General features: G+C 42.8%; 4 protein-coding genes across 4 annotated transcripts; 3 read left to right on the forward strand and 1 right to left on the reverse strand.

The window, feature by feature from the left end:
* The first annotated feature begins 133 nt into the window (after positions 1-133).
* Positions 134-2,689, forward strand: tmem205 (transmembrane protein 205). The gene is made up of 4 exons (XM_071535053.1): positions 134-244; positions 772-880; positions 994-1,157; positions 1,335-2,689. Exons 2-4 carry the CDS (start codon positions 781-783, stop codon positions 1,635-1,637), a joined length of 567 nt encoding a protein of 188 aa, XP_071391154.1. The 5' UTR covers positions 134-244; positions 772-780; the 3' UTR covers positions 1,638-2,689.
* Positions 2,690-4,676: 1,987 nt separating this feature from the next.
* rab3db (RAB3D, member RAS oncogene family, b) lies at positions 4,677-15,883 on the forward strand. The gene is made up of 5 exons (XM_071535031.1): positions 4,677-4,967; positions 7,836-8,072; positions 11,812-11,930; positions 12,252-12,376; positions 12,886-15,883. The coding sequence occupies exons 2-5, from the start codon at positions 7,836-7,838 to the stop codon at positions 13,071-13,073; spliced, it is 669 nt and encodes a 222-aa protein (XP_071391132.1). The 5' UTR covers positions 4,677-4,967; the 3' UTR covers positions 13,074-15,883.
* A 1,034-nt stretch (positions 15,884-16,917) lies between these two features.
* Positions 16,918-22,720, forward strand: epor (erythropoietin receptor). The gene is made up of 8 exons (XM_071535047.1): positions 16,918-17,169; positions 17,529-17,664; positions 18,254-18,420; positions 18,830-18,981; positions 19,133-19,289; positions 19,545-19,632; positions 19,787-19,874; positions 19,997-22,720. The coding sequence occupies exons 1-8, from the start codon at positions 17,070-17,072 to the stop codon at positions 20,735-20,737; spliced, it is 1,629 nt and encodes a 542-aa protein (XP_071391148.1). The 5' UTR covers positions 16,918-17,069; the 3' UTR covers positions 20,738-22,720.
* A 10-nt stretch (positions 22,721-22,730) lies between these two features.
* swsap1 (SWIM-type zinc finger 7 associated protein 1) lies at positions 22,731-24,721 on the reverse strand. The gene is made up of 2 exons (XM_071535048.1): positions 24,389-24,721; positions 22,731-23,925 (listed from the first exon to the last, which is right to left on the reverse strand). The coding sequence occupies exons 1-2, from the start codon at positions 24,656-24,658 to the stop codon at positions 23,353-23,355; spliced, it is 843 nt and encodes a 280-aa protein (XP_071391149.1). The 5' UTR covers positions 24,659-24,721; the 3' UTR covers positions 22,731-23,352.
* Between the last annotated feature and the right edge of the window lie 224 nt (positions 24,722-24,945).

Raw genomic sequence — 24,945 nt, forward strand, 5'->3', positions numbered from 1 at the left:
ACTGAAGGGAGGGACTATGGAAGTAAACACTCGCAAGGCAATCGATGATTGGCTCAAATTCACTCAATTTTCTAAAATATTCATTTTGAAAGAATGTCATTCGTCCCTGTTGCCTCGGGGGGCGTGGCTTAAACACGATGAGAACGTGATAGAGGAAGTGGCTCGACTGAACCTTGGATCATACATTGTATCGTTAATAATTTTCATTCGTCATTTGAAAATATTTGAGGAAGAGGACACGTAGGTAAGTGTAGCTTTAGCAAGGTTTAGTGTGTATTATGCTGCCCCGAAGAAATGTGAAATGAAGTCAGCAACACTGGCTTGCCGAGATAAGTGTGTAACTTGTGTAACTCTCCCTCCGCTCAGTGGCTAAGGGCTAAAGCTGCTAGCTTGTCAAGTCCATCAAGCTCTCTAAATTCTCTTCTTTGCTTCTCTTTCAAATATTTACCTTCACGACCCTATTTGTATTGACTTAAGGGCCAAACTCAGTGGGTTTTTGCCTGTATTTACTCTGCTCTCTCCGCCCGCTCTATAAGATACAGTATCCTTATCTGACTCTGTTGACTTATCAGCTCTGCAGCACATGTGGAGCGCCGTGCTGAAATGATGTAGATTTCATAGCACATCTATCCTAATGATGATAATAATACAGCTCGTGGCCTTTTTGAGTGAAAATGACTTGTGCCCATATACCGGATGATCCAGCCATGAAAACTAATGATGCTTTATGCTTTTTAAAGTCAGCTAACCTGTCTGTATCTGTCTCTGCAGAGTGACACCATGGTGACAGAAGGGGATCCCACAGACTTGGTCAAAGTGCTGCACCTGCTGACACTTTCTTTCTCCTGGGGGATGCAGGTCTGGGTCTCCTTCATAGCAGGTACAAGGGGCATAAGACAAAGAGTTATGGTTGCAGGATATGCATGCCTTTTATGATAGCCTACGTATTTGCTCTCTGTCCCTCTTTAATCATCTTTGTCCCTTTGCCAACAGGTTTTGCATTGGTGTGGCAGGTGACTTTGCACACCTTTGGTCTGGTACAGAGCAAGCTCTTCCCTGTATACTTCTATTGTCTGCTGGGCAGTAACTTTGTCAGCCTGGCAGTGTATGCAGTGTACCACCCCAGAGAGCTGCTGGACTGGCATGAAAGTGTGCAGGTCAGACATAACTGTGTGTTTCAATAACATGGATGGAATACAAAATACTTTGCTAAAGATGCTTATACATGCATTGAAAATTACACACATATGTATTCATTTTTAATCAGAAATATTTAAGTAAATCTGATCTTTGTCATGTTGTCTTGCAGTAAGGTGTCTCCTCTTGTTTTGCAGATGGTGCTGTACTTTGTGGCGCTGATCATGGCAGGTCTGAACGCCCAGTGGTTCGGCCCCATGGCCACTGAGGTGATGTTCCAGATCAGGGAGGTGGAGGAGGAGCACGGCCTGGGGAACCAGATCGGCCTGGGCAGCCAGAAGGAGGCTTACGCCAAGCTCAAAGAGCAGGACCCTAAGTACAGAGCCTACAAGCGCACGTTCGGCCGCTACCACGGGCTGTCCAACCTCTGCAACCTGATAGGATTCATCTGCACCACCACCAACCTGATCTACACTGCTCTAAACTTAGCCACTATTTAGAAAGTGTTATGCGCAGGTTTGAAATTTGGACAAATATCTCACTTTCCCTTTTCTTCACAGCAGTCATTTCATGTTTTATGCTGGGAACACTGCAACTTGTGTAAAATTCCTATTCCATTATGTTGGCCGTGATTGGCTGGCAGACATAGTGTCTGAGTCAAGGGGAGACTTGGCCCTCCTCCCAGTTTATACTGGGCGGACACAGCATTCCATATACAAAAACCTCCTCTCACTTTGCTTATAACCCTCCTCTATCTACCAAACTATCTTTCTGGCCTCTAGCTAAATATACCCACAAATACAAACATTATGTAAGGTTAATTGCCCTCATCCTACCATATGGGTCTACCTGTCTTTACCATCTATCTACCTAAGTGTCCTTATGAGTGAGGATGCTCATGGTTTCATGAAGCATCCAGAAAACTCACCATTGTTGTTCACTTCTACTTGGCTGTGAATTACGTACATTTCACCCATTCAATCAATGTCTAATTTATGCTGTGCCACAAAGTATCTTAGGAACTGTGTTGTTTTTTATATTTGTGCAAGTGTTTTTCTGTTTTGGGTTTTTTTTACTTTTATTTTATAGAATACTGATAATACCCCCAGTTCTTCTTTTAAGAATTGTATTTCTTCTTCTCTTAAGAATTCATTCACACTAGTCTGTTGATCCTTCCTTCAAACAAATACGATATAGCTGAATGTACTTGTAATAACACTATGGGCTCTGCTCTGTTTACTGTGATATTATGTTTCATACACTTTCTTATGTGAGCAGATAGAACATCTAAAGCACAGCTCTTAATATTGTATTACCAAACCTCATGTCATGTATTGGCATTGTATTACTTGTATCTCCACCAGGGGGTGATGTTTGAGCAGAGGTGTAATCAGGGGAAGTTTGTAGTTCTCTTGGTGATCACAGCCTACTGCAGTTCATTTGTGAAATGTCATTTACTCAGATGGTATCGTGATGGCAGTTTAACTTAGAATTGTTGATATTGTTGAATTAACACTGCAATTTTGGGATTAAACAACAGCTGGTAATGTTCTTAAAAGTGAGCATTGTATCTGTCCATATTTGGAATCAAATCAGTTTCTCTCTTCATGAGCATTTGTGTCATCTGTTGATGCGCACAACTTTTTCCATCTGCTCCAAAACCATACACTTGTTTTATTAGTTTGGAAAGAAACTGTCTGCAAATCTTTATTGATTTGCACTATTGAGTAAACCCAGACCCAATAGACAGTGCCTGGATTTAGAATAGGCAGGTTTTAACTTGATTACCAGTGACGCACATCAGATTTTGAGAGGACCAGCTTTGAATACAGAGTGCTTGTTGGCCAGCTACAGGATGAGAGAGGCACTGTCCCTATTACTGCTACAATATCAGCACTAATGGAGCCCTGGATGGAAACCAAAACAGTAATGTTAGTATAAAAAGCAGGGACTGGATGTACTAAGGGAAGTTTTTCCTAAACGCAATTCATGTTGGCCTCTTCATAAGATCTTGCCCTTAATCTGAGAAGATTTCAGTTATCTGACATTTTCTGTTTTCTGAATATTATTTTGAATTACCAAAACAATAGGTTTTGTCTTGCATATGGATATTTGACACCATATAAACAGACTGAATTACTTCTAATCATTTCAATTCAATTCTAACTTGTTTTTTTTTATAACGGGTTGGTGTATTAATGGGTTAAGGAAGTCAATCCAAGTCTCTTGAGGAAAAATACCAACTTCACCTTCAGGGAAATGTAATGTGGCTTTTGTTTCTAACTGTCCTGTCAGGCAGCCTGCACTGGCATCAGGAAATAACCCTTGTTTAACCCAAGAACAAGTTTTTCCACTCATCTTCTCAGCAAAGTGAGATTTCAAGTGAAATGTTTTGTTAATTGTCTCCATAGGACTCAAGAAGTGACAGGAGCTGTTGGCAAGAATAATTCGGTAAAACTCAAAAACTATAGACTATAATAAACTATTACGTGTGTAGGTGATTGAGATCAGTCAGTGAAGGAGTTTAAGAGAACAAAGAAATCCCACGTTCCATTTAAAAAAAAAATAATAATTCCTCCCCTATGGGTGTGCAAAGTAAAACATGAGGAAGTAGGGAAACAAAAGGAAGTGCTGAGGACTTGCACCAGACAAGTTCCACCATCCTTCCTCATTCCTATCCCACACAAGGAAATTCGTTTGATTGTGTGTGTGTGTGTGTCTGTCTGTCTGTCTCTGCGTGTGTGTGTGTAACAATCTGTAACAAACACTGCAACAATCAAACATTCTTAATATGAACTGCTGCTAGTTCCCATTATTTGGAACTCTAGTGATCCTGCACACCCGCCCTGCAGTAAGATGGTGTGCTAAATTAATTATGAGTCTGGCGGACTGCAGATCTCTGCTTATGCAGCTTCATTCAATCATCCCTCATATGGAAATGCAGACCTAATTTGCAATTGTCTGATCTCAATACAATACTGATGGATATGCACCCAAGCAGCATAAAAATACTGAATAGAATGTATAATTTATCAAAGGACTGCGTGCTATTCAATTTGATGTTACAAACACAACACACACACACACACACACACACACACACACACACACACACACACACACACACACCTTTGCTTTACAATTTTTCTAATTATTATACAACTTCCTCACAGTAACCTCATTATTAAAACATTTATAGAAAGTAATAAGTGTACCCAAACAATAAAGAACCATAGTAATCCTGTAATAACTTTTAGGAGGCTACTATCAACCCCCATGGGAATATTATAGTGATACCATATGGAAAATACCATAAGGTCACTATAAACTCACTACTGAGTAGGCTACCACAGACACACTCAAACTCCTTATGGAGATATTACAGGAATATTCTAGTGATATTTCTTTAGGGTGTGTGTGTTGGTGTGGTGCCCGCGCTCCCGTGCACACGCACTGTAGACTGCCTCCAGTTGGTTGACACAGCCTCATAGCCCGGGGAGGCTGCTTCACTGTAAAGCCGATGTCTGTCTGCACTGCTCTATCGCAGAGGGAGCCACAGCCACAGCCACAGCCACAGCTACTGTAGGCAGCAGCTTTGTACACAACCGAGATCCGGGAGCCGCTCCGTTCCGCAAAACGCCGAGAGGGAAACTGTCGAGGGAAACACGTCGGCTGCTGCTGCTGCTGCTGTTGCTGTTGCTGGAGCGGAAAAGGAGGATATTTCAGGTGCACTTTACTTTCACCGCCCCACCGCCGGACGGGAGATACTGTATCATTGTCGGAGAGTCGAAAGGGAACCGAAAGGGACGTTTTCCTTCTCCCGCAAGAAGGTGAGTTGGAAGAAGTTTCTGACCAAAGTGTTTTTCCTGCTTCAGTCCAGACTCCAGACTTCCTTCGTGACCAAGTGATAATTCTGTCTGGGGACTCGGGAGTACGGTTCACACAGTTTAAAGTTACATATGGTCGGTTGCAGTTAGCCGGTTTATAAGTGTCTTTATACGTGATAATGTTTTGTTTTTAGGATAAGTCTATATTTTTGTTCGCCATACTACTCCTGTCTGGTTCTACATGGACTCATAAACTGAATTTGGCGTAGAGAATTCTGGTGTCTCAAAATGAAGCTAATCTCCCAGCCTTTGCAGCTCATCTTTGTGGTCAGTCCTCCCATAATGAAGGAACAGATGTGACAGCTGCCAACTAATCAATAGTGGCCATTTCCTGGCTGTCGGGCAGTCTGACTCCTTGCTCAGCAAACAGTGCCAGCTGAGGGACCTGTCTGCCCCACCACCAGGTCCTATTCAACATAATGGCCTCTATTTGTTTTACTCAAGATAATGCTACTCCAGTGTACCATGAAAGAGGCTCTCATTCTCATCCCTGCTGCTGCTCAGTAAATGGCTAACTTCACTACATGGTGGATAGTTGCTGTTTTTTTTTTGGATGGGAATAAGAATTATCTGTCCCCGTAGAGATGTGTGCCCTAGTGTCACGACAGATGGTGGTGTGGCACCTCTTATCAAATTCATCACCAGCTGCTCACTGTAGTATGATTGGGCCGCTGTGTGCTTGGGGCTGTTGTTGCCCCCTGTTGCTCCACAATGCTTCCAAACATCATTCCAGTTACTTTTAACATGTAGCCTATAAGGGAAGAAGACTTAAAACACAGAAGCAGTAATAAGAAATCAATATTCAGTCAACAAGACTATGCCATGAACCGTATTATATGATGCTGTAAAAAGCTATTGGAGAAATTAGTTTACATAAGGCTATATAGGGCCAACTTATTTGCCTGCAGAGATCCTGAGCTGCTCTGTAAACTTGAAGGACATGTGACTGGGTTTACCTCAGGCTTGGGCTGTGCTGACGGGAGAGTGGAATTAGAAAGCAACATGATTTCTTGTGGATGGATCCATTGTGTGGAGTGTATAAGTGCACAAATGAATGGCTTTTTAGGCCTTCAGAGACCCTCAGGTGTCATGTGATATGGGATTATCCAGCTAATGTTTTGAGCAATTGGTTGAGCGATTAGTCGAGAGTTGTGACTTGTATCGTTTTCTGGTATTTCTTTTAGATTGCAGGACTTTATGTAATATCAGTCCTTTTGAGTGTGGAAGGAATGTGTTTATTAGGCATAGGCTTCTGGTTCAACAGTGAAGTTGTGCAAGACTGTTGTTTTGTGTTCCTCTTGCCAGTGAATTGTAGCATCTCATTACAACATCAAGGTAATAGCTTGCACGGGCCACTCCGTGTTGAAAGTCTGCCTCATGTATGCTGCAATCACAGAAAAACCTTGCAACTCCAATTTAGCTTATGTTCATGTTTGTACTTGAACTGAAAGTTAAGTGATTCTTTATAGGTAGAGCAAGTTTCATGACTCTAGCCCCTGATACCCATTCAAAACTTGTTGGAATAGATTTTCAACATTACATGGCTGTCAGTATGAAACAAAGGCTGTTTTTCAGAGAGGTTTTCATCAGAGAACAGTGATATATGTTCCAGAAGTACATATAAATTAGTCAAATTATGTGTAAACTACGTGTCTGGTAAATTTCAGCTCACTCATGCAGTCTCATTAAATCGTTTCTCATGTGGTAATGTTGCAATGCACTCTGATCCAACACTTCCCAAAATGCTGAAATGCAAAATGAGTGTAGAATGTATCACACATCTGCACGGTACTCAATTTCATGTTGGACTCAGTTTTTTTAAACACACACACACACACAAATGCATAGAGAACCAAACCACCAGTGTATAAGTGAGGACCACTTACTCACCATGTCACACATTGGCACCATAATTACTATGAGGATAAACATGCGTACACACAGTCTTTTTTCAGGACTTCTCTAATCCACACACATCTCTTCTCCTCTCCTCTCCTCTCCTCTCCTCTCCTCTCCTCTCCTCTCCTCTTCTCTCCTCATAGCCCTTGGTTGTGTGATAGATATCTCTCTCTTGCTCTGGAGATCTCCATCTGGCCAGTTAAAAGCTGACTGAACCGACTGCCTTGACCACTAATGGGTCTGGCTGGCAGCTGAGTCCTAGTCTGGTCTCCACGGAGACGAGTCTCACCAGAGGCAGGGATGAGCACAGATTGATCATCTGTGGGGAGGGAAGATGGAGAATGAAAGTGGATAGAGCTCTGTTCCTTTTTTTTTCACACCCAAAGCTGTGTGGCTGCTCTCCCTCCTCCTGCTGTTTGGATGACTGACACTAAAAGGCCTAATGGCAGGTAACCTCATACCTGCCCCTGGGAGAGATGATGCTGAGATGAATGGTTATCATTAAGCAGATGGGCAGATGGCGCAGCTTCCCTTTATTTAAAAGCACAATTCTAAACTGCTCCAAACTTGATCTCAGTGCCGTCTTTTTCATTTCAACTAATCACCCTTAAATGAAGTTGTAACATTGATCAGAGATGGATTTCATTCCCGTCTGCACAAGCTTTGATTCAGTATGAGACAAATGACAACTACATTTGAAACTCCTGTATAGCTCAATGAGTAGAGCATTGCACTAGCAGAGCCGGAGTTGGGGGTTTGATTCTTGCTGGCGTCACCGATGCTTAAAAAACGATTGCTGTAAGAAGGTGCCTTGGATAAAAGCATCCACCAAATTTTGTATGTTAGGATAGTTTCAGGATTGATTTCATGATAATTGGTAGCCCAAATCTTATACTTCTCCTCCCTCTCTAGATGGCATCCAATGACTCGCGGCTCCAGCAGCAGCCATCCCAGAAGGATGCGGCCGACCAGAACTTTGACTACATGTTCAAGCTGCTGATCATTGGCAACAGCAGCGTGGGCAAAACCTCCTTCCTGTTCCGGTACGCAGACGACTCCTTCACCTCTGCCTTCGTCAGCACAGTGGGCATCGACTTCAAGGTTAAGACGGTCTTCCGCAACGACAAGAGGATCAAATTGCAGATCTGGGTGAGTGAATGACAGATTGGACACAAAATGATACAGTGGCTGGGTTTTGATTCATGGTATCCCATTGCATCACCACATGGTCATTTTGATAGGCAAACAGAAAGTAGTTTTAGCTGCCAAGCTACAGGCCACAGACAAGGATCAGCAATGAGCCATATTTTTGGAAATGCATATAACATCATAGAAATGTTATGGATATGATTATTAAGAAGGTGAAGCCCATTGCCTGTCTCTCAGTTCATTCTACACTCTAGCTCTGTGTGCACTTGGAGACAAAATGGTAACCAGAAAACTTCAAGACAAGGTTTCTCTGGCACCTTAGGCTTAGAGAAGAAGCGACTGTGCAAATTGTGCAAGTCTAAAAAGCAGAGACATCCTTTCTCCCTACCCTTTATCTGGGATCTACCAGAGTTCACACTCATGTATAAAGAAGATTGATTGGCCACACCAAGAGGACATTTCCAGCTTTCCAGACTTGGAATTGATGCAGACAAATCCCAGCCGGAGGGGCAGGGGGTTCAGGGATGCTCCTCTATTTGGGTGTAATTCAATGAGAGATGAGCACTGTGTTCATTGTGTTCAGTATTTAAATTACCATTTAATTCTGTAGTGATTCATTCTTCAGGTTTCATCAAAAAAGGCTTGAGCTTGCTAATATAACCTTCCTTTAGCTCCTAATCCCCTTGGTATAATGAAATGCCTCACTGAGTTTTATCTTAGCTTTTATTTTACCACGGTGCTCTGGTGATACTGAGGCAAGTGACAGTTTTATGCCCAGAAACTATGGGAAATTGTCTTACCTCATATTTGGAGGTATTTTGCCCAGCATTAATTGTTGCAGTTATTTGGGAACCAAGAGCAGACATACAGTTCGACTTACAAATTACAATGGATCAAAGACAACAGGATATTGTTGTATGTTGCTCAAAATGCTCCTTATAATGAAGAGCATGGGTCCTGTGGTACAAATCCTATTTCTATATATTGTTTAGGCTGTTTAAACACATGATTCATTTGGACCAACACTCTGTGAGCCACTGTAATATTCAGTGATCAAGATGAATCAGCAGCAAATGAGCCCACACCAAAACACACACTCACCTACCTGACCAACCCTTCTCCAATAAATGAATGATCTAGTGTTAGTTGTCAGCAGTCGTGTAGTAGAGGCTGAGGAGGTGGGCATACTGAATCAGCACTAACCATAATGGTTGTATTATGTGCCAATGGTAATTTGGTGAGAAGTTGGGTTTTTAAAAGGTGAGCATACTTTGTATTCATGTGTATGGCCTTGACATAACATGCTGGTGGTGGGAATATGTGTCTGCTGTCTAATGACAAAGGGACCTGGTATTTCCCAAGCTCAGGAAGCAGAGGAAGTTCCCTGTCAGCATCTGACTGAGACGTAATGAAGATATAGTGTAGTGCTGCTGCAGTGTATTTAAAGGGTGTGGGACCAGCAGGCATGTCCTAATATGAGCCCTCTCTTGAAGGTACAAATGTAGAGGTATGTGGTGTTAATGATCAACTCTCTGATGAGTTTTCCTGGCAGTTAAACTCATGTTAGCCCTTTTGCTCCTGCTGAACACCATCTGCAAGAGATTTCACCAGGTCCTTAGAAAAACAGCATTGTTGATGTCCCACTCTGCCAGCTGCCAGCTTCCCTTTGTGTGTGACATGCAAACAGGTTGGCCTGATAACACACCACATGGCCCTCACACACAAGCTAAAATACATACACACAGCACACACATATGTATATGTGTGCACTCTCGCACATCGTTGATATCCCTCCTTTTATGTGACATGGAAAATTCTGTCTCAGATCTTTTAGCAAATATGGCTTTCCCACACACAAACTAACACACACACATGCACATGGTGTGTGGTAGCCCAGGGATTATAGCCAGTGTGTGCCACAGCTTTGCGTAGGCAGCTAATATAAAAGCAGGTGACGCATGTGTAAAGATCAGGGTCCCAGTGACGTCAGTGTCTCTGACCCTAAGCCTGTTTTAACTCCCCCTGTCATCGTTCATATGCTTTAGGGACCTGCCTTTGTTTACTGGATATAGTTGATTATTGCAACCCTGGAGACTGTCTATTTGTTTAGAAGTCCTATTACCCTGCCAAATATTTGATCACGTCTGCATGCATCAGATAAGGTTGGACCTGGGATATTTCTTACTTTACTGAAACCAAAATAGCCCCTGACAGAAGGCAGACTCTCTGAATATTGGATTGGAAAGAATAAAAGAATATAGGTGGGGTAAGCACTTTCCCCACTCTCTCACTCTCTCTGTTGTGTCTGTCGGTAGGCTTTACACAGCAATCTGTTCTGTCCCTTGTCCATTTTGAAAAGCGAGAAGGATCATTTGGGCCGACCATCCAGAGCGGTCCTGCCTATAATGGAACATTCATAAACCTCAATGGCCCCTGGTTACCTGGACAACACCCTCCTCCTCCTCCTCCTCCTCACTGTGAGGAGAAGATCAGTGAGGAGAAGAAACACACACACACACACACACACACACACACACACACACAGAAACACACACATAGGACCCTGATGCAAATGAAGGAGTCAGGTTACCAAGTAACCATTAGAGTGGGCCTTGGCTTGGGGAGTTGCCGTGCCAACTAAATCTGTTCACCTGTTTGACCTGTTTGCTCTGTGTGTGTGTGTGTGTGTGTGTGTATGTGTATGTGTGTGTGTGTGTGTATGAGAGAGAGTGTGTGTGTGTGAGTGTTTGTGTTCACGGACCTATTTTAGGCCGTTGACTGTGACATCACACACAACCACCACTGAATTAGGAGATGTTTCCGATAAACAGGGAGGCAGCAGCTCAGCTGGCCACACCTTCTGTGACTCTGCAAAGCTTGTGTCTATTGATGCAACATGACATTGTAAGTTGCCGTCCATCTCTCTTTCGACAACTCCTGGTTTATCAATGGAGTAAAACAAAAGAAACTGGAAGAAAGGTGTTGTACACCAAAGACATGGTCTGGCCATTAAGTTTCATAGACCACTGATGGGAGAAAAAGACCATATCTATTATGGGGAATTTGGTTTTACAGCAGATGATTCACATACAACATCACAGTACATCACAAAGACATAACACAGACAGACACACAGACAGCATGTTCTGTAAAAACATGACTATCTCAAAGCTTTAAACAAGTTTGATAACCCTACATATTAGGAGACAATAACAAGGGTGATGACATCACCTTTGGTAACACAAATTACTAATTGTATCCCTCTCATCATGAATAGAAATTAGTGAAATTTTTCAGGGAAAATAACAGTTTACCTGCCCACCATTCCCATTGTTAAACTAGAACACTCATAAACACCCACTGATGGCACCACATGTTCAGTCCAGAATAACCAAGTGTCTACATGTGTTTTTGTATTGTTTGAGACTGTGGTATTGGAGTAGTCTCTTGCACAATATGTACTCCTACTACCAAATTATATGTTGTCCACATTTATCAGCGGCAACACATAAGAGACTAGTAACAGAAAAGTATAGCAGTGCACCAAGGCCATAGTTTGGTCAATATTGCCCCCCTGTGGTTCAGAACAGAACACATGTTGAGGATGATCACAGAGAAATTATTAAAAACAGTTGTTTGTGCCTTAACCACTTCAAAGTGTCTTATGCCATAACAAAGTATGTCAAACGTAGATATCAAAGGTGTGCTCATGTGCATGTGAACGTGTGTTTGAATACAGGACACAGCGGGACAAGAGCGCTACCGTACCATCACTACAGCCTACTACAGAGGAGCCATGGGCTTCCTGCTCATGTATGACATCACCAACCAGGACTCCTTCAACGCAGTTCAGGACTGGTGAGTGAAGCATGGAGGCTCAAATGTAGAGTGTAACAGCAAATTTTAAACAAACAAAATGCCCTATTATTTATATTTAGCTATTATTTACACTGGAAAGCCTCTTAAAAATGTATCTCATTTGCAAGAGAGATCTGAAACTGTAAAAGTCACTCACACTAAAACACAGATTGCCTATTCCGTGCTGTGTGTGTGTCACATAAACACTTTTTGGTTGTCAGGTCAATTATTACATTACAAATTTTTTGCGAATGTTCATTTTTTGTATTCCTCCTTTTAAACCCTCCGACTGCGCAACTCCGTTCCGTCTGTGTCCTGCAGGGCGACTCAGATCAAGACGTACTCATGGGACAATGCTCAGGTGATCCTGGTGGGTAACAAGTGTGACCTGGAGGATGACAGGCTCGTGCCCACAGAGGACAGCCAGAGACTAGCAGAGGAGCTAGGTGAGAAAGCTCTCATTAGTAGAGGGAATACAGACAGATATACAACTGCAATCTGTCTACTTGCTTATACTTCTTTACACATGTATACATACAGTATGCATCAAGTATCTTCTAAGGATGGGATGATATCCTTATCTCACGATACGATTTGACATGCGATATGGGGTTCACGATTCAATACAAACATGATACAATGTAATGAATAAAAGTTAATTGAGAACAAACTCTGATTGTGCAGAATTATGTCCTCTTACAAGTACTGTTTATGTGCACCAATTGCTTAGCCTTCTTACGTGAAATAATACTAGGGTCCAATATGTGTTATTTGTCTTCCACCACAGACCACATTGAAAATAAGTCTTTTTTGAAACTTTAATCTTGCTTCTGGGTACAGATATGCATGGTTATTTTAACATGAATCTTTTTTCCCAAAGTAGATGAAAACAAATCACGTTTTCTCCCGTTCATCATCTCATGTTCCCACTTGTTACGCCACCATTCCCCTTCAGGTTTCCAGTTCTTCGAGGCCAGCGCCAAAGACAACATCAACGTCAAGCAGGTGTTTGAGCGCCTGGTGGACGTCATCTGCGAGAAGATGAACGAGAGCATGGAGGGAGACATCAACCTCGTATCCAACCACAGGAACCAGGGCCTTCAGGACTCGCCTCCAGAAAGCCACGGCGGCTGCGCTTGCTAAACCTTCACACCGAGTCGCCCGACACACTCACACACACTCACACACACTCACACACACACACACACGATTACTCATACACAAAGGCCAACTTGTTCACCGTGCCTCAACCGTGGAAAGTGCTGCACCTCTCTCTCTCGCTCAGCTCTCCTCCCTCCCACTGCTCCACACGGCCCACCGCAAACCAAGGAACAGCAAGCTGAGCTAATCCCCCCCCCCCCCCGTCTCTCGCTCTTTCTCATGCACACACACCCTCCTCTTACCTCTCTGATGTTGCGCTCTGTGGCCTTGACACCATTAGTTCTGCGGGGAGCTGATACTCCACTAAAGCCCACTCCGCATCACCCCCATCCCCACATTAACTGCCTTGACCACATTAACTCCATCTGGTGCCCTGTTAGCATTTTAAACTATTTCTTGTTGCTTTACCTTTTTCAGAAAAATGCTTGTTCAATTAGCTAGAAGCTAGAGATGCCAAATGTGATTGAGTCACAGTGATTAGAGTTTGTAGTTTTTTACTTTGGGGTTTATTAAGATTCATATGATTTGGGCTTTACTTTACTGAGTTTACTTTAAATTTAGTGGAGTACAGTTTTATAATGATGACAAAAGAAATTGGATTCCATCAAATGTTGAAAACAATCAGAATTCACCTTATCTCCACCAGTTATTAGTTAGTAAGATCATTTATAATCCTTTAGTATAGACATATTAGCACAGCACAGCCAAATGAAATTCAGTGGTGAGAATGAATGTAAGCCTTATGTTTTTGTTGTTTTTAGGGTTAAAATCTTTTCTTTTTTTATGTGCTGGTGCTGCCTTTTCTCCACTAAATTATTTCCCTGTTGTGAGATTCTAAGGTGTTAAATATCTCTCATCATATAATATAGATTCCAAAGCAATTCCTGGGTATGGAACAACATGAAATAACAAAATCCATCAATCGAGATGATCAAGAAAACCAACACTGTAACCTTATCAGAATGACCTCTCCAACCATATGCCTCAGTGCTTCTTGTAGGCCAACTTGTATTGTGCACTAATGTTGAAATTTCCTTATGCCAGAAAGCTGCAGGAAAACGGTATCAGTAAATTTTGAGCTCTGGCCTCTTCGCTGTATAAGAGCAATATTGCACTAGAAGTGTGTTTGTGGGATTTTGCCTGTGTAAGGAAGTTGTTTAACATTTGTGACACTCAGGCAGGTCACATGACCTCTGCCACAGCCTGTCCTCGCTCGCCCTTTTGTGCCACTCTTTCATTAGCGCTGCGTTCTTCCTCACACACACGCTCTCACCATAATATACACAACACACACACTGCTCCCCTACTACAGCATGGCAAAATAGTTAAACTACTACACTGTGTAACTGTGGTAAATTATCATTTTTGTTACTGAGATAATGCTAATTATGTGGAAGTGCAGCACAGTGTAGCTAACTGTCTAGACACTCAGAAAGGGAAGAACACTCATCTGTGAGAAGGATAAGTCTAAGGCCTCAACTGTCCAGTTGCCATTATCAGAAAAATGACCTGGTGCAGAATGAGAGCAGTGGCAACTGTCAGTCTGAAGGGCCTGTGTTACTTCATATCACATCACTGTAATATCTGTTATTTTGTTATTTCCACTGAAGTAAATGGAGGGAGATTTTGTCCTCTTCATTCCACAGGATCGATAAAGTAATTGTGTTTGTCACCGGTCAAACTGTGTACATTATACCATTTTTTTGACATTCTAGTTCAGTATTGAATGTACGTCGCCCTGCTCAAATGTATGTCCTTCTGCATAAGAACGTACCACAAGTGAAGAACTTGTGAAAGCAAATGGAAAAACCGTGAGTGGAGATATTGGTCTACGAATGCATGGACACCCTTTCCTCTCTTCTCATTCTCATACAGTGCCATTCCACTATCACTGTCCACGCGCTCACTACTGACTGTCAGTTAGCGGCAACCACAGCCTCTGTACCATGATAGCAGCTTCATGTTACCATGCCAAAGCCCCTGTCCACACAGCTTAGGGGTTGGGTCAAAGCCGCCAAAAACTGGTCATCCCACCCCCTCCTATTGTATAAGGCTGTGGTCAGTTATCTCTCCTGTCAGCGTGTGCTGCTGATTACTGATATGCTGTGAGAGATACAAGATGGCTGATATCATCGTTTCATCTGCACCTTCCATCAGTCCAAAATTAGCTTTGTTTTGTGATGCAGAGGTTAACCATAAGGAGGATGTGTGAAAGGTTGGGCTCGGGACGCTGATTCATAACACTAAATCTGTATTACACCACCTGTATAATGCTAGTGCATTATACAGGCGGTTTTGCAATGTATTTAAATGGAAGAAAGAGTCATCAGACAACAATGTAATTTCTGTCACTGTGTAGGTAAAGGATCTTAGAACGCCTGCTGCTCGAATACAGATTGAATGTGCTAAAGTTGTATTTGGCACTATTGTGCTAAACTCTACTGATATTCAATTGGTAACCACTTTGTCCAGTAACTGCCATGTGGGTTATTGGAAAAACAACTGACCATCTCTTTTACGAATGAGTTTATGGCATCTAGAGTTGTTAATCTGGAAGGTCTCCTCTCTTATGTTATTCAGATCTCTTTGTTTTTATGTTGTGTTGCATTCTAGATTATGTTTCTAAAAGAGGAGATCAACTTGTTTTATGTCACATCACACAGGTATTTGATACCCTTTGTTTTAGGCTCTGAACGTGTTGGATGGAAACATTGTTAGAAATTGCTTATATAAGTATAAATTGAATATGTTGAAATGTGTATATGACAATAAAGAATACATTCATTACAAAAGGGAAATGGTGAGAGTAGTCACCATTCATTGCCTTCTAATTCCTTACAACATGGCTGGTTTGTGTTTGTGGTGACAGCAGCATCTATAATTTATGGCCATACATCCTACCTCCCGACCTCACAACACGAGGCCAGGGCTTTTGTTACGTTTTATCTAAAGAAGCAGAGAAACCACACTCTGACATTGTCTTCCACAACAATACAGATTTCCTGGTCCCCCTCTTCCTGTCACCTACCAGTCAGTTTGCCACAAACCACCTTCTCTGCACAATGCGTCTACTTTCCAGCTGAATTTCACTAGGCTGGCTCAAAGATGTCATCATCAAAAGCTTATTTTCACCAAGTTGGCTCAAAAGTGTCATCATCTGGAGCTGAATTCCACTAAAGTGACTCAAGAGTGTCATTATCTGGAGCTAAATGGCTCAAATGTAGCTTTTCATTACATCAGTACCCCGTTCATCAGATTCCAGATCCCTCCTCCTCCCTCAAGTGATGTAAAGAAGCGCTGAAAATTTCATTTAAACTGACGGGGATGGGTGGCTACGCCCCCTTATCACGGGACAAGTAACAGTGGCGTCTGCAGCGCAGATAACGGCACGTCAAGCGAAGAAAACATATGTGTGTGGTATGCAGATAAGGAACCGTTTAGGTCTACTGCTTAGGTGTGTGAGTGGACTGGTTCCATGTGCGGTTTCCGTTGCTTGGGCACATGGCCTGACTTTGTGCCTCTATATTATCCCTGAACTGAGAAAGATATCTATCTGTCTATCCGTCTATCTATCTATCTATCTATCTATCTATCCATCTATCCATCTATCTACGCGTCTTTTACGCACGGGACATCGCATTACACATTTCCAAGGGCTCACTCGCCGTTGCAGACAAGTTGTAAACATCAATGAACGCGTCATTCCCGCCCACAAACAAGAGTGTAAAACGTTTTGTAACACTAATCTTGCTCCACCTCTTCTTCGCTGACTTATAGGAGAAGGTAAACAGCTTGGCTCTCTACTCCTTATCGCCCAGATGCAGGCGCGTAACCGCGCTGCGCTATCCATGATATCTCCAAAAACAAGCTGTCACAAGGCGAGAACTACACAAGACACGTTTGGGGCAGGTTGTACTCCAGTTATGCAGGCGGACAACAGAAAGCCAAAGTCTTTCTGTTCACGGAGAAGACAAAAGGATGAGCTGTGTTCACCTGAGACGATTGTTGGCGTTTTCCATGTTATTCTGCGCCCAGGCAGCTTCCGTCGTCCAGGGCGCACAAGATTTCGAAAAGAAAGGTAGGATCAAATGTTTTCTAGGGCCATTGTTAAATGGAAGTAAACTGAATTGGTGACATGTGGCAGATTATGATCTTAATGGGTTTCAAAATTGCACCCCAGAACTTCACTGCATATATCACTAGCTGTTTTGAGTCAATTTACACAAGGAAACCTCAGACAATCCTATAATCACTACTATAGGATTATGTTTTTTAAATTTCACTTTTTTCCTGAAGTCCACTAATGATGTAATAAATAACTAGATGTTATATCCAACTTTAAGAAAACCAAAACAAGCAAACCAAAAACCCTGATGGTCATGATGTGCCTGTCCACATGGCGGTCTTTGACCCTGTCTGTATCCCCTCCCTCCCCAGTGTCTCTGCTGCTCAGCGAGGAGCCAGAAAACCCCAAATGTTTTGCTGAGGGAAGGAAAGACTTCACCTGCTTCTGGGAGGAAGATGAGGAGAGGGCCGGCTCTGTGGATCAGTACTCCTTCACATACACATACCAGTGAGTCACATACAAAGAAGTGAATGACAACAAGCCATGTGGAGCCAGCAGTTTTGCTTTCACAACATGGTCATGGGTTGAAGTCTGATACTGGTATTCTTGCCAAAAAATTGCAAGAATTCGGTGTTTTCCTCTAGAATTTGGTAAAGCTTCTGAAACAGTAGTGATACTGAATCTCTCCATTGAAACGAACACTAATAAAATTATTTTAGGGTTAGTACTGTATCGGTTAGATTATTACATTTGAAGACATGAAGACAATTAAACAATTAAATGAATGAAATGTGCAAAGGAAAACAATGCAGTGCAGGTTTTCCATACTGTTTTTATGTAGCTGTGGTCAGGGAGGAACCTCCATCAAATTGGCAGTGGACCACATGACTGGCTGATATCCAATATTTAATAAAAGGACAATATTGTCTAACTGATATATTGATCTAACCCTATAGATACATAGAAAAATAGCACCTAACCATCATACCAGTTTATTGAGAATTCATACTGGCCTCATTCAAGTAGCTGAACACAACAGCTTTAAAACTAAACCTAAAGGACCCTGTTCCTAAACCTATACCTCTGTCCTGACTAGGAATGAGAACAGCAGCAGGTGTCCAGTGAGGGCCTTCCCTACAGCAGGCGGTAAGAGGCTGTACGTCTGCCATCTGAACCGAACCCAGATGTTTGTCCAGATGGACATCCAAGTTAATCGGGATGGAATACTGATCCACAATCGCAGTCTCCTCATCGAGCTTGTCTGTAAGTCATCTTGGTGTACTGCAAAAATATGTTGCTAGATCCGGTCAGGGACTTGCTCTAATCTAACAAGGAGGATGTTGGGCTGGTAATATGTGTTCCCCCACTTTCCTCTTAATACTATAGTTAGGGGAATGCATTTCATAATTAGTGTGAGCAAGATGGATAGCATTCATTCTCATCCACTCTCAAATTGCCCTTGAGGTCTGGTTGCTGTCTATCTCCAGATAACATATATATATATATTTCAATACATCCTTGTACCAAATATGCATATGACATCACTGTATGTAAGTGTTGCAGCAGGGTGTCAGGGTGTGTCAGACTTCTGTGGACGAAGACGGTGCTCTATCCACATTATTTCTTTAGAAATCCAATCTAACCGCCCACCTCCTGTCTATCTGCATAACAGTTCTGCTCGACCCTCCTGCTAACGTGACAGTGAGCGGCACGGGTCAGCAGGGCCAGCTGAGCGTGAGCTGGGTGCCGCCTCCTCTCAAGTACATGGATGACAGCATGATGTATGAGGTCAGCTACGCTACGGCAGACAGCCATATGGGGCAGGTATGGCAGGACACTTCATTATAATGTACTGCATGACCTCATCTGTGTCAGCGGTTGTTCAAGGCTGAGAGCACCAAGGTTCTCTCTCAACTTGGAGGTAAAGTGCATGCATAGATTAGAGAGTTGAGGAGTGCTTCTCCTTGTATTTCAGGTGGAGGAGGTGCGAGCCAGTTCAGAGCTGATGCTGAGAGGCCTGCAGCCAGGTACACAGTACAAGGTGCGGGTCCGTGTGAAGCTGGACGGGATTAGCTACAACGGCTACTGGAGTGCCTGGAGTGACCCTGTGTTCATGGACACACTGCCTGCAGGTGGGTGGTCATTCCCATTGCAAAACACAGTATGCAATACAAAAATGGATTATCCCTTTTCAAAGAAACGCAATGCCAACAGCATATCAAATCTAGGCATACCTTGAAAGGTGTCTCTAGAGTAATATTGTGTTTTCTTAGAAGGAAACTGCATTTCTCTTCCTTGTTTGGTCTGTTCCAAATGTTTTGTTTTTTGATAACAATAGTTTTTATTTCATCCCGTTCTTTGGTGTGATCATTTTGTGTCTCCTCCAGACCTCGACCCACTCATTGTGTCCCTGAGTCTCATCATCTCTCTCATCCTCACTGTCCTGTCACTCACTGTGCTCCTGTCCCATCGCAGGTCAGAAAACCACATGTGCATACAGACTTTCCCATGTCTTTATAGCCATAAATACAACATTTACGGTTGCTGCTGTAACAGCATTACAATATTAGTGATGGATAAAGACAAATGTAAAATTACATTTTGTGATGCATCTATGTTGTGTTTTCAGGTTTCTCATTAAGAAGCTTTGGCCTGCCATTCCAAACCCTGAGAGCAAGTTCCAAGGTCTCTTTACTGTTTATGGTGGGGACTTTCAGGTAAGAAAAAATTACTATGAAAACTACATCATTATAGAATGTATCAAAGTGGTTCATAAGAAGCCTAGGCAGACTTCTATCCCCATATCTAGTGCTAATTTCTTAATCCTGTTTGTCCATAGGAGTGGTTAGGCCAGACTAATGGAGGCTTGAGGTTGAGTCCAGCTTTCTTCTATTCTGAGGAGTGTCCTTCTCCCCTGGAGGTCCTGTCAGAGCTCAGCCTGAGCCCCTCACTGCCCTCCCCACCTCTGCCATCCAAAGCCTCCAGGGCCGTAGCCACAGACAGAGAGGAGGATGAGGAGCGAGGGGTGGACAAGGAGAACAGGCTGAGGAGGGTAGATTCAGCCTTGATGGAGGGATGGAGAGAGATGCCCCACAACCACTGGCTGATGGACCAACTACGGGCGTTCCACCAGCATCCCATCCCCTGCTCCCAGTCCTCTCTGCTGGAGTCCCAGGACGCCTACGTCACCCTCAGCGCCAACAACCGCAGCGGAGACGAGCACCTGGACGACATTCTCGAGGAGACCTTGCCCCTGGAGGTGCTTTTCGCCTCCAGAAGGACAGTGTCGTCCGAATCTCACTCTGACCTGGGCTCGTTACAGCAGAGCTCCAGGTCGGGTCGCCTCTCGTCCCAGTCCAGCTTCGAGTACCCAAACCACACCTGGCTGCCCAAAGGCCCCGGGTACACCTACATGGCGGTGGCGGACTCCGGAGTCTCTATGGATTACAGCCCCATGAGCTCCAGCCGAGTAGACGACATCGGCAAAGTGGTTATCTACGCCAACGAGTACAAGAACGAGATCCCCGCTCACAGAAGACCCTTACTGACAAGGCAGCACCCAGTTCACAACGGCTGCTGACCGGGCACTGAGCTGAACAACAGCCTGCAAACTGACTGAGGCTTGAGGCAGGCTCTGAAACAATGACGGATGTTTGGATGTTCAACCAAAACTATATCGCCTCTCGTTGACTGTCGCCGCAAGAGGAATGTAAAAATGGTCTCTGACTGAAGCAAGAGGCTGACTGACACCAACATGTAAGCTAAAAGACTCTGGGAAATGTAGGAAGAAGAGTCTGCTGGATGTCATCATTTCTCTTTTGGTCAAAGAATCCCTCTTCTGGACAATATCATTTCATGTAAATGGCAGCTGTGGTTTACACTTAAAACACTGATGTAAATGTCTCTATATCAATTTATTTGTATATTGTATATCCTGTAGGTCAGTTTATTAGTTTTCTATATCTTCACTGAAATGCAAGTTGACACAGTGAACTCCATAAGTATTTTGATAATGACTCACAATTATTTGAGCGGTGTACTCTTTATTATTTTGAAAGTGAAATGGCACAATGGCTGGGAGGTTGAAATGCAGACTGTCAGCAGTAATTTGAGGCTACTTTACACCATGGATGAACAGTTAATAAGCATATGCTTGAAATGGACCATGAACAAAAAGGTCTTTAGTTCTTCACCTGTTCATCTGATGTGCCTTGAAATACCCTCAAATTAAATCGTACAGCCTTTCCTTGAACCCCATAGCCATCGTGTCAGTCATAATCATTTTCCAAATACTAATGAAACTCATTGTATTTGTAAATATTTTTGTCTCTTGTGTATTGCAGTTGTTTCAGAGAATGATAAAATCACTAAGCACTAAGTTGTGACCATTTCCAAAAGATAGTTACTGTAGGCTGTGCAGGAAAGTTAAGGCAATGTTCATGTTCTAGTGATTGATGATCTAGTTGCTAGTAACTCTCTTTCTTGTCGTGTTTAATTCTGAAAATTGGTTCCAGGATTCTAAGGATGAATGTTTGTTGCCATCTTATTGCCACCTAGCAGTATATGTTTGTCTCTAGACCTGACAATGTCTACACCAAACATTTCAACTCCCAGTTTTGGAATCAAACTGTAAATAATGTCCTTATTCTGTAGTCTCTTCATGTCACACTTTAACACGTTGCAAAAATGGACATCAACCAATTTCCTTTCTCAGTACAGTAAGAAACACGTTCATAATATTGTAACTATTTACAAAAAACTTACAAATTCCATGTATTTTAGAAACAGTTGTCAACTGCAATTCATGATTCAATATTTAAAAAACATAATTTTATCATCCCTAATATTAGTATTTTATTATCAGTTGTCTTAGGTGTGTGAATAACTTATTTTTTTTGTCCCGAATATGAGTTTTCCTATATTACAGAAGAGATCATTTTGTAAGAGAAGGTGTCACTTTGTCACTCAGATGGTGGATATCTCCTTTTTGGAATTAATATTTGTATTGACTATTTTCTCCTCCTCAAGGTCTTACTTTGGAATAGAGTATAGTTTCTTTCTATTTCTTTAAGTTTTTAGAAACATTTGAAATAATCACATTCGCTCTTCATAATGAAGTCATTTATTTTTCAAAAGAAATATAATACAATACTTTTTTTTCTCATTTTTTAAATACTTTAATGTGATTTTACTGTGATATTGACTACGGAATCTCAATGTCTCACATAGGTAATTGTTCCAGTGTTGTAAATCTAGGTCATCAAATTCTGCAATGTCTACTTATATATTTTAAGTATAAATGTTCATTAATATGTTAATAAAACCTTCATGTCATTAAAATGTTTAACTTGTTAAATGTTGTGCCATCTACAGCCACCGTGGTCCTTTGCACTGACATGTGAAAGAAGAATAAGGACACAGTGTCTCTGCTGGAAGCCTCTGGTATGGCAGCTGGACAGTCATATGAGTTGAATGGGTGAATATTAGGTCACATCATTGTAAATGAGGAGGCAACAAGGCTTGGTCACGTAGGTTAAGACAGATGCTAGAACTGCTTTATTAAATTAATGGAAAGGCATGGCTAAAAATATTATTGATAATATTATTATTATTATTAACAGAAGATAAATAACGCACTGTAAAAAATCTTTATCTTAACAAGTCATTTAGTCTATTATGAGTCCTAATTCGTAATTTTCTTAAAACAAGTGAAGAAAGCTGCCGATGTGGTGAGATAATTTCACTTGTTTCCAACGCAAATCAACTTGTTTCAAGGACTTTGTAGGATAAAGTGTGATTTTCTTGATAGTGGTGCAGTGATCTGCCTTGTTTCTAGATACTGACGCTCATTTCTAGAAAATTGCTGAAACAAGTGAAACTGCATTGGAAACAAACGGAGTGATCTCAACCTACTGGCAGAATTTCTCTCTTGTTTTAAGAAAAATAAGATTTGAAGGCTGAATTTGAGACTAAATGACTCGTTAAGATGGACGTTTTTTGCAGTGTGGGAACAGTTGTTAAAGGTTTGTGAAATAAAGGTATCAGTGGCCAAGGCCTATTATTGTACATCTCTTCTCCAACGTGAGTACATTGCCTCTTAAATTTAAAGCAGGGCAGTGCTGAAAATGAGCATAAAATCTGGCCTTCAGTTATTCACCCACTAAGTAACCCACGAAAGTCTTGATCCACACATTTTCAAACCAATGTAAACTCCATTGAACCATTAGGAAAAATGGCCAGCTGCCACTCTTGGGCTACACCCGGGTGTTTGTCCTCACCACCCTCGGCACAAGCGGCCTCTGTGATGCCTGTCCCAGAAAGGAAAATGTGCCACACCTCCTGTAGTCCGGCTGCTGTGGCTCCATAGCTTCTGTCTCGGTCCAGAGTGCACCGAACCTGGAAGTAGCGGTCGAGGACGGCGAGGACGGGGTCCGGGGCTGAAGGCTCTCCGCCGCCGTGCCCGACCTCCGGCTCCGCCTGGAATGAGGCGATGACGCGGCAGGGGGCCGAGCTGGAGGCCCGCTGCTCCAGGACCTGTGTGAGGAAAGCAGCCGTGTCGCACAGCAGCGCAGACACGTGCGCGGCGCAGGACTGCTCCCCCTGGTGAAACCCGGTGTGGCTGCCGCCTCCAGGGCCGCGCAGGTAGCCCTCCAGCCGGTCCACTATGATCAGTGATGGAGGGGTGGGAGGCGTGCTGGCTGACTCGTGGAGGCAAGCCACCTGCTGGAGCAGCTCCTCCACAGTCCTGGGATAGGAAAACTTGATTTTCTAAAAACCACATTGATAAACAGGAAGGTTAATGAGAAGCTTCTTGGATCAAAATGTTAAGCCTAAATTACCTATCATAATCTTAATACGTTTGTACACTATACCAACAAAAAGCTTGATAAACTGTTCAAACACCATTGGTTTTGCTCAAGCTTTCTGCTCAACGTGGTCCCACCTAACATGTCTTGATAAGAGATATACAGATATGGGGAGCTTTTGTGGAAGAACTGCAAGTGAAGTAAAGTCCCCTTCAACAAAACCTTTACATTACACGCTTGGTGCGCACATTCGTTCTCACTGTAACACACACTAGCCTACACTAAAGGTTTCCCATATGTAAAAAGTAGTTATTACACACTAGAAAGTGCCATAGAGGGGTGAGTGTGACAGCCAGTGACCACACCAGTGACATGACCGGCGGCATGCTGCATTATCAAGTAGAACATGTGAAGAAAGTGGCTACCTTCAAACTGTCTGGGCTCAGGTTTGGAAAGCAGTTCTGAAGAGAGACGGGGAGGCTCTGAATTTGAGTTTGGGTGAAGAATAATACTTTCATCCCCAGCTCGGAGGCGGCTGTCACGGCCGCGAGCAGCAGCAAAGAGCGGCTGATGCTGTGATCCCCGACCACCAGCGTACTGCAGTTTGTTTTGGACGGACAAATGAGCTTGAAATCCTTCGTTAGACCCGTTTGTGGAATAAAAGTCCTAAACACGAGTGTCAAAATATCGGTCATGCTGCTTCTGTTGCGATACGGTCAACTTTTTCCCAATTATCCTATCTGAGAATGATGTTATAAAACATCCCTGTGTTCTGCTGCAATGCTTCCCGCGTCTGTTTACATGTTGCACGTGGGTGTTCGTGCTAATGTGGTCCGTGCGGAACAAACTTTGTGTGCTGTAGCGTTCCGCCCCGGTGTTTCTCAAAGTCCACAGCAGACGTTTTACTTAGTATTTTCTCGGTACACACTCGTGTGAGACTCAAACTTGTATAGGGTTATCCAGCAAAGTTCATGAACCCACA

This window comes from Centroberyx affinis, unplaced genomic scaffold (assembly GCF_046629955.1).
Source record: "Centroberyx affinis isolate AG114_WGS23_722 - 3 ecotype Tasmania unplaced genomic scaffold, CSIRO-AGI_Caff_v1 ptg002649l_1, whole genome shotgun sequence".
Taxonomy (NCBI): Eukaryota; Metazoa; Chordata; class Actinopteri; order Beryciformes; family Berycidae; genus Centroberyx; species Centroberyx affinis.